The 10000-nt window shown below is 42.5% G+C and overlaps 1 protein-coding gene across 2 annotated transcripts in view; it reads left to right on the top strand.

Annotated features, from left to right (window-relative positions):
* LOC106592231 (voltage-dependent calcium channel subunit alpha-2/delta-4-like) overlaps positions 1–10000 on the top strand; it is a 27241-nt gene that overhangs the window by 9975 nt on the left and 7266 nt on the right. For both annotated transcript variants that reach the window (XM_045712537.1, XM_045712536.1), the window contains exons 5-6: positions 8800–8870; positions 9951–10000. The exon at positions 9951–10000 is cut by the window's right edge and continues 26 nt beyond it. In XM_045712537.1, the coding sequence (XP_045568493.1) occupies positions 8800–8870; positions 9951–10000 (121 nt within the window). The remainder of the gene's footprint in view (positions 1–8799; positions 8871–9950) is intronic.

Genomic DNA, 10000 nt, shown 5'->3' with positions numbered 1-10000 from the left:
ATAACTGTAGTGTCCCAGAACAGAGGAACCAGTCCATGGTAGTGTATAACTGTAGTGTCCTAGAACAGAGGAACCAGTCCATGGTAGTGTATAACTGTAGTGTCCCAGAACAGAGGAACCAGTCCATGGTAGTGTATAACTGTAGTGTCCCAGAACAGAGGAACCAGTCCATGGTAGTGTATAACTGTAGTGTCCTAGAACAGAGGAACCAGTCCATGGTAGTGTATAACTGTAGTGCCCCAGAACAGAGGAACCAGTCCATGGTAGTGTATAACTGTAGTGCCCTAGAACAGAGGAACCAGTCCATGGTAGTGTATAACTGTAGTGTCCTAGAACAGAGGAACCAGTCCATGGTAGTGTATAAATGTAGTGTCCCAGAACAGAGGAACCAGTCCATGGTAGTGTATAACTGTAGTGCCCTAGAACAGAGGAACCAGTCCATGGTAGTGTATAACTGTAGTGTCCCAGAACAGAGGAACCAGTCCATGGTAGTGTATAACTGTAGTGCCCTAGAACAGAGGAACCAGTCCATGGTAGTGTATAACTGTAGTGCCCTAGAACAGAGGAACCAGTCCATGGTAGTGTATAACTGTAGTGTCCTAGAACAGAGGAACCAGTCCATGGTAGTGTATAACTGTAGTGTCCTAGAACAGAGGAACCAGTCCATGGTAGTGTATAACTGTAGTGTCCCAGAACAGAGGAACCAGTCCATGGTAGTGTATAACTGTAGTGCCCTAGAACAGAGGAACCAGTCCATGGTAGTGTATAACTGTAGTGCCCTAGAACAGAGGAACCAGTCCATGGTAGTGTATAACTGTAGTGCCCTAGAACATAGGAACCAGTCCATGGTAGTGTATAACTGTAGTGTCCCAGAACAGAGGAACCAGTCCATGGTAGTGTATAACTGTAGTGTCCCAGAACAGAGGAACCAGTCCATGGTAGTGTATAACTGTAGTGTCCTAGAACAGAGGAACCAGTCCATGGTAGTGTATAACTGTAGTGTCCCAGAACAGAGGAACCAGTCCATGGTAGTGTATAACTGTAGTGTCCCAGAACAGAGGAACCAGTCCATGGTAGTGTATAACTGTAGTGTCCTAGAACAGAGGAACCAGTCCATGGTAGTGTATAACTGTAGTGCCCTAGAACAGAGGAACCAGTCCATGGTAGTGTATAACTGTAGTGTCCTAGAACAGAGGAACCAGTCCATGGTAGTGTATAACTGTAGTGCCCCAGAACAGAGGAACCAGTCCATGGTAGTGTATAACTGTAGTGCCCTAGAACAGAGGAACCAGTCCATGGTAGTGTATAACTGTAGTGTCCTAGAACAGAGGAACCAGTCCATGGTAGTGTATAACTGTAGTGTCCCAGAACAGAGGAACCAGTCCATGGTAGTGTATAACTGTAGTGCCCTAGAACAGAGGAACCAGTCCATGGTAGTGTATAACTGTAGTGTCCCAGAACAGAGGAACCAGTCCATGGTAGTGTATAACTGTAGTGTCCCAGAACAGAGGAACCAGTCCATGGTAGTGTATAACTGTAGTGTCCCAGAACAGAGGAACCAGTCCATGGTAGTGTATAACTGTAGTGTCCCAGAACAGAGGAACCAGTCCATGGTAGTGTATAACTGTAGTGTCCCAGAACAGAGGAACCAGTCCATGGTAGTGTATAACTGTAGTGCCCTAGAACAGAGGAACCAGTCCATGGTAGTGTATAACTGTAGTGCCCTAGAACAGAGGAACCAGTCCATGGTAGTGTATAACTGTAGTGTCCCAGAACAGAGGAACCAGTCCATGGTAGTGTATAACTGTAGTGTCCTAGAACAGAGGAACCAGTCCATGGTAGTGTATAACTGTAGTGCCCTAGAACAGAGGAACCAGTCCATGGTAGTGTATAACTGTAGTGTCCCAGAACAGAGGAACCAGTCCATGGTAGTGTATAACTGTAGTGTCCCAGAACAGAGGAACCAGTCCATGGTAGTGTATAACTGTAGTGTCCTAGAACAGAGGAACCAGTCCATGGTAGTGTATAACTGTAGTGTCCCAGAACAGAGGAACCAGTCCATGGTAGTGTATAACTGTAGTGTCCTAGAACAGAGGAACCAGTCCATGGTAGTGTATAACTGTAGTGCCCTAGAACAGAGGAACCAGTCCATGGTAGTGTATAACTGTAGTGCCCTAGAACAGAGGAACCAGTCCATGGTAGTGTATAACTGTAGTGTCCTAGAACAGAGGAACCAGTCCATGGTAGTGTATAACTGTAGTGCCCCAGAACAGAGGAACCAGTCCATGGTAGTGTATAACTGTAGTGCCCTAGAACAGAGGAACCAGTCCATGGTAGTGTATAACTGTAGTGTCCTAGAACAGAGGAACCAGTCCATGGTAGTGTATAACTGTAGTGTCCCAGAACAGAGGAACCAGTCCATGGTAGTGTATAACTGTAGTGTCCCAGAACAGAGGAACCAGTCCATGGTAGTGTATAACTGTAGTGTCCCAGAACAGAGGAACCAGTCCATGGTAGTGTATAACTGTAGTGCCCTAGAACAGAGGAACCAGTCCATGGTAGTGTATAACTGTAGTGCCCTAGAACAGAGGAACCAGTCCATGGTAGTGTATAACTGTAGTGTCCCAGAACAGAGGAACCAGTCCATGGTAGTGTATAACTGTAGTGTCCCAGAACAGAGGAACCAGTCCATGGTAGTGTATAACTGTAGTGCCCTAGAACAGAGGAATCAGTCCATGGTAGTGTATAACTGTAGTGTCCTAGAACAGAGGAACCAGTCCATGGTAGTGTATAACTGTAGTGTCCCAGAACAGAGGAACCAGTCCATGGTAGTGTATAACTGTAGTGTCCCAGAACAGAGGAACCAGTCCATGGTAGTGTATAACTGTAGTGTCCTAGAACAGAGGAACCAGTCCATGGTAGTGTATAACTGTAGTGTCCCAGAACAGAGGAACCAGTCCATGGTAGTGTATAACTGTAGTGTCCCAGAACAGAGGAACCAGTCCATGGTAGTGTATAACTGTAGTGTCCTAGAACAGAGGAACCAGTCCATGGTAGTGTATAACTGTAGTGCCCTAGAACAGAGGAACCAGTCCATGGTAGTGTATAACTGTAGTGTCCCAGAACAGAGGAACCAGTCCATGGTAGTGTATAACTGTAGTGTCCCAGAACAGAGGAACCAGTCCATGGTAGTGTATAACTGTAGTGCCCTAGAACAGAGGAACCAGTCCATGGTAGTGTATAACTGTAGTGTCCTAGAACAGAGGAACCAGTCCATGGTAGTGTATAACTGTAGTGTCCCAGAACAGAGGAACCAGTCCATGGTAGTGTATAACTGTAGTGTCCCAGAACAGAGGAACCAGTCCATGGTAGTGTATAACTGTAGTGCCCTAGAACAGAGGAACCAGTCCATGGTAGTGTATAACTGTAGTGTCCCAGAACAGAGGAACCAGTCCATGGTAGTGTATAACTGTAGTGTCCTAGAACAGAGGAACCAGTCCATGGTAGTGTATAACTGTAGTGTCCTAGAACAGAGGAACCAGTCCATGGTAGTGTATAACTGTAGTGCCCTAGAACAGAGGAACCAGTCCATGGTAGTGTATAACTGTAGTGTCCCAGAACAGAGGAACCAGTCCATGGTAGTGTATAACTGTAGTGTCCTAGAACAGAGGAACCAGTCCATGGTAGTGTATAACTGTAGTGTCCCAGAACAGAGGAACCAGTCCATGGTAGTGTATAACTGTGGTTTCCCATAAACAACAGCTGGAAGAAAGGCCTTGTAGGAACTTACTGTCTAATCTCTCCACTGGGACAGAGGGAAAACACACCACACACACACACACACCAGAGGGCCATTACACTGGGCTTGGCTCCTGACTAATTGTTTTGCTGGTTTTTATTGTCAGTGTATCGACGTAGAGGCTTCCAGTGCCGTGTTAGAAAAGTGTTTATCTAGGAATCACATTATCTATCCTCTCTGTAGACCAGATAGGTTGGATATTGTCTCCTTAGTCCATGTAATATATTGCTTACCACATGCTCGTGGTGTAATCTGTGTGTGTGGGGAGGGGGGCGGGCAGGAAAGCTTGGTGGGTAAAGCCAGCTGATCCTGTCAACATGAAACAGAGATGAGAAAACATGCTTTATCCGCTGTCCTACTTCCTGCACCCTTCGGGCGGCACGATTTACAGATGGAAATGGTCCATTTACACAAATGACAACACGTGTCACTCAATTCAGCGCTTCCTAGTTCCAGGTATCAAACCATGTAACAAAGTTATTTCAGTTATATTAAAACCAGGAAAATCTGGAGAGTCCCCTGCTGATTCTAGACCCATAAGTTTAATAAATTGTGACAATAAAATAATAAGAAAGCTTATAAGCAATAGCATGAAATTGTGACAATAAAATAATAAGAAAGCTTATAAGCAATAGCATGGTACAAGTCTTACTACACGTGATACATATCAATCAAACACGGTTTATTAAAAATAGACACTTACAAACAAATACAAGAACGTGTTTCAGTTTAATACAATACGCAAAAAATATAAGATGTAGACAAGATATAGATTTATTAATAATGGCTGTATATAAATATTGTATATTGTATATCCCCTAAAGAAAAAATATACACAAAAAGTACATGATCTGATGAAATTGCTTTAGTAAGGGGCACAAGACAGGGATGTCACCTCTCCCCCTCCTGTTTTCACTGGCAATTGAACCGCGTGCAGAAAGAATTAGACAAGACCCAAACGTAACAGGTATCAATGTTGGTAAATATGAACATAAACTCAACTTTTTTACACATAATCTCCTGATATTCCTGACCAATATTGAAAACTCAATGCCCCCTTCGCTAAAACTATTTTCAGAATACTCAAAAATCTCAGGATATAAAATGAACGTTGGGTAAAAAAAAACAGAAAAAAATGGCAATAGGTAAAATAATAATTCAGGATCTACAGCAATCCTTTAAGGGGACCACATCAAATATGAAGTACTTAGGATAGGTTGGAACCAAAATTATTTTCCAATCATTTCGTTCTGAACAAAACAACTTTTGTTCTGTTCCACTGTTCCGACCAGCAAAATAAAGTTCTGAACTGGTTCGAACCCCAAAAAGTACTGGTTTATGTATCGTTCCTTTTTTCTGTTCCTTTTTAATCTGTGAAATCTATTGTTTTTACATTTAGCTCATTAAATGACTTAACCTATCAGTGCAGATAGAGCAGGCAAGCTAGTTGTTTACATGCGTGTTGGACAGACAAGTGTAGGCTATGGCACAAGATGCGACAGAAATGTTATGGGTGGGGAGAGAGAAAAGAACAATATGAAATCAGATCTAGTTAAATGGAACAGTCTTCCCATAAATCTTACAGGTAGAATAAACATCTTCAGAATGGCATGGCTCCCAAGGTTTTCTATATATTTTCGGTAATACCAATTACCACACCGATGACATTCTTTAAAAATGTGAGTGGTTTTACGTCGATACACTGACAATAAAAACCACCGAGAGTGGTTTTAACCTTGTATCAACTCACTACCCAAGGCTTTTACTTGCTACATATAGTTAAATGCACTAAAGAGGAACAATGGGTCCATATTGAAGATGTGCATGCTCATCCATCACCAGAATCTTGTTATGTGTCTATTTTCAAAGTATAAAGAACTATTAAAACCGTCCTAGTTTAGAACACTAAAACAATATGGAAGAAAATGAAACGTGTTCTACAAGAACCAATATCCCTCCCTGAAAACACCCCCATGGAACAATCCTTGGATAGCTTTTCAGAAGTCTCCGATAAAATGGTCCTCATGGAAAACCAAAGGCATAGAAACCGTAAATTACTTATAAATAGGAATTACTTTTATTGACGGCTTTAAAAAGCCATGACAGCTTTAAAAAGTCATTTTGGATCGACCAATGTAGATGTGTTAAAATACACACACACACACACACACACACACACACACACACACACACACACACACACACACACACACACACACACACACACACACACACAGACAGACAGACAGACAGACAGACAGACAGACAGACAGACAGACAGACAGACAGACAGACAGACAGACAGACAGACAGACAGACAGACAGACAGACAGACAGACAGACAGACAGACAGACAGACAGACAGACAGACAGACAGACAGACAGACAGACAGACAGACAGACAGACGACAGACAGACAGACAGACAGACAGACAGACAGACAGACAGACAGACAGACAGACAGACAGACAGAACAGACAGACAGACAGACAGACAGACAGACAGACAGACAGACAGACAGACAGACAGACAGACAGACAGACAGACAGACAGACAGACAGACAGACAGACAGACAGACAGACAGACAGACAGACAGACAGACAGACAGACAGACAGACAGACAGACAGACAGACAGACAGACAGACAGACAGACAGACAGACAGACAGACAGACAGACAGACAGACAGACAGACAGACAGACAGACAGACAGACAGACAGACAGACAGACAGACAGACAGAGACACAGACTAAAATAGGTCACAGGGAACATAGTCTATCCCCACATACCTAAATTGAAGCAGCACTGCAAGCACACACACACACACACACACACACACACACACACACACACACACACACACGTATGAGTGGGCTAACACAGTCTTTAGCTCAGTGGGATAACACAATCTTTAGCTCAGTGGGATAACACAGTCTTTAGCTCAGTGGGATAACACAGTCTTTAGCTCAGTGGGCTAACACAGTCTTTAGCTCAGTGGGATAACACAGTCTTTAGTTCAGTGGGCTAACACAGTCTTTAGCTCAGTGGCTAACACAGTCTTTAGCTCAGTGGGCTAACACAGTCTCTATCTCAGTGGGCTAACACAGTGTTTAGCTCAGTGGGCTAACACAGTCTTTAGCTCAGTGGGCTAACACAGTCTTTAGCTCAGTGGGCTAACACAGTCTTTAGCTCAGTGGGATAACACAGTCTTTAGCTCAGTGGGCTAACACAGTCTTTAGCTCAGTGGGATAACACAGTCTTTAGCTCAGTGGGATAACACAGTCTTTAGCTCAGTGGGCTAACACAGTGTTTAGCTCAGTGGACTAACACAGTCTTGTGATGCCCAGATGACCCAAATCAAACCCAATCAGTCACACTGGACATTACATCCCATGGTACAATGCCAGAGATATGTCTTAGCAAAGAGATCTCAATGAGTCTGGACTGCTCCTTTACGACTTTGTGAGTCCTTCAAATAAAATGTCCTCATAAACTAAAAGCCCTAGGACCCAACCCAAATCCTCAGAGGTAGCAGAATAGTGGAACAGAGTCCACCGCAGGCTAGTAGAGGAGAGACGGCTACGGTCACTCAAACACTAGCTGTCCTCCATACACCTAACCTCCACACATCTCTACCTCTACCCAGCTGATGAGCTGTCCTCCATACACCTAACCTCCACACATCTCTACCTCTACCCAGCTGATGAGCTGTCCTCCATACACCTAACCTCCACACATCTATACCTCTACCCAGCTGATGAGCTGTCCTCCATACACCTAACCTCCACACATCTCTACCTCTACCCAGCTGATGAGCTGTCCTCCATACACCTAACCTCCACACATCTCTACCTCTACCCAGCTGATGAGCTGTCCTCCATACACCTAACCTCCACACATCTATACCTCTACCCAGCTGATGAGCTGTCCTCCATACACCTAACCTACACACATCTCTACCTCTACCCAGCTGATGAGCTGTCCTCCATACACCTAACCTCCACACCTTTACCTCTACCCAGCTGATGAGCTGTCCTCCATACACCTAACCTCCACACCTCTACCCAGCTGATGAGCTGTCCTCCATACACCTAACCTCCACACATCTCTACCTCTACCCAGCTGATGAGCTGTCCTCTATACACCTAACCTCCACACATCTCTACCTCTACCCAGCTGATGAGCTGTCCTCTATACACCTAACCTCCACACCTCTACCTCTACCCAGCTAATGAGCTGTCCTCCATACACCTAACCTCCATATCTCTACCTCTACCCAGCTGAAGAGCTGACCTCTATACACCTAACCTACACACCTCTACCTCTACCCAGCTGATGAGCTGTCCTCCATACACCTAACCTCCACACCTCTACCCAGCTGATGAGCAGTGTAGTGTATTATATAATGTGGTAGTGTATTATATAATGTGGTAGTGTATTACATAATGTGGTAGTGTATTACATAATGTGGTAGTGTATTATATAATGTGGTAGTGTATTATATAATGTGGTAGTGTATTATATAATGTGTTAGTGTATTACATAATGTGTTAGTGTATTACATAATGTGGTAGTGTATTATATAATGTGGTAGTGTATTATATAATGTGGTAGTGTATTATATAATGTGTTAGTGTATTACATAATGTGTTAGTGTATTACATAATGTGGTAGTGTATTATATAATGTGGTAGTGTATTATATAAGGTGGTAGTGTATTATATAATGTGATAGTGTATTACAAAATGTGGTAGTGTATTACATAATGTGATAGTGTATTACATAATGTGGTAGTGTATTACATAATGTGGTAGTGTATTACATAATGTGGTAGTGTATTACATAATGTGTTAGTGTATTATATAATGTGGTAGTGTATTATATAATGTGGTAGTGTGTGTTACATTTACTATGCTGTCAAAAACGGCGTGTATGAAATGTTAATGGTATCGTTGTAAAGACAGTGTGGTCTTCTCCCTGTCTGTCGGTCTGTCTCTAGGTGGGGAGGTTCTTTGGAGAAGTTGACGGCTCAGTGATGGCACGCCTTATCAAGATGGGCATGTTCAAAAGGTAAGACAGTAGTCTAGATAACACCTTCTACTGTTCTATATCTCATGATAATACCTTCTACTGTTCTATATCTCATGATAATACCTTCTACTGTTCTATATCTCATGATAATACCTTCTACTGTTCTATATCTCATGATAACACCTTCTACTGTTCTATATCTCATGATAATACCTTCTACTGTTCTATATCTCATGATAATACCTTCTACTGTTCTATATCTCATGATAACACCTTCTACTGTTCTATATCTCATGATAATACCTTCTACTGTTCTATATCTCATGATAATACCTTCTACTGTTCTATATCTCATGATAATACCTTCTACTGTTCTATATCTCTAGATAACACCCTCTACTGTTCTATATCTCTAGATAACACCTTCTACTGTTCTATATCTCATGATAACACCTTCTACTGTTCTATATCTCATGATAATACATTCTACTGTTCTATATCTCATGATAATACCTTCTACTGTTCTATATCTCATGATAACACCTTCTACTGTTCTATATCTCATGATAATACCTTCTACTGTTCTATATCTCTAGATAACACCTTCTACTGTTCTATATCTCATGATAACACCTTCTACTGTTCTATATCTCATGATAACACCTTCTACTGTTCTATATCTCATGATAATACCTTCTACTGTTCTATATCTCATGATAATACCTTTTACTCTCTCATTTTACATCTCAAACTGCTTTACTTTGTAAAACACTTGCCATGTTGCGTTTGGTTATTAGTGTAACATATCATACTGTGTGTCATCACAGGGTTAGCCCTTTGATTTGATTGGCTGGGTCGGGTTTCTCTTACATCTACTGTACACCCTATTCCCTTTATAGTGCACTTCTTTTGACCTGGGCCCATAGGCAATAGGGTGACATTGGGGACACCCCCATCTCTTTCATCATGTAGCTGCGTTGAGGATCTTTCAGCTGTGTCTCTGATGTAGAAACACTCCTGAGTGAAGTGATTCTATCTATAACAGTTCAAAGAAATGTGAGTGTTTGATTTAAGAGGATATTACGCAACCTGTTTCTGTGTGTCTCTGTGTGTCTTCAGGGTCTCTCTGTACGACTACCAGGCCATGTGTAAGATGGGAGGACATTCTG

Source organism: Salmo salar, unplaced genomic scaffold, assembly GCF_905237065.1.
Source record: "Salmo salar unplaced genomic scaffold, Ssal_v3.1, whole genome shotgun sequence".
In the NCBI taxonomy this organism is placed as follows: Eukaryota; Metazoa; Chordata; class Actinopteri; order Salmoniformes; family Salmonidae; genus Salmo; species Salmo salar.
The sequence above is the reverse complement of the archived record's forward strand: the minus strand, read 5'-3'. Positions and strand labels throughout refer to the sequence as shown.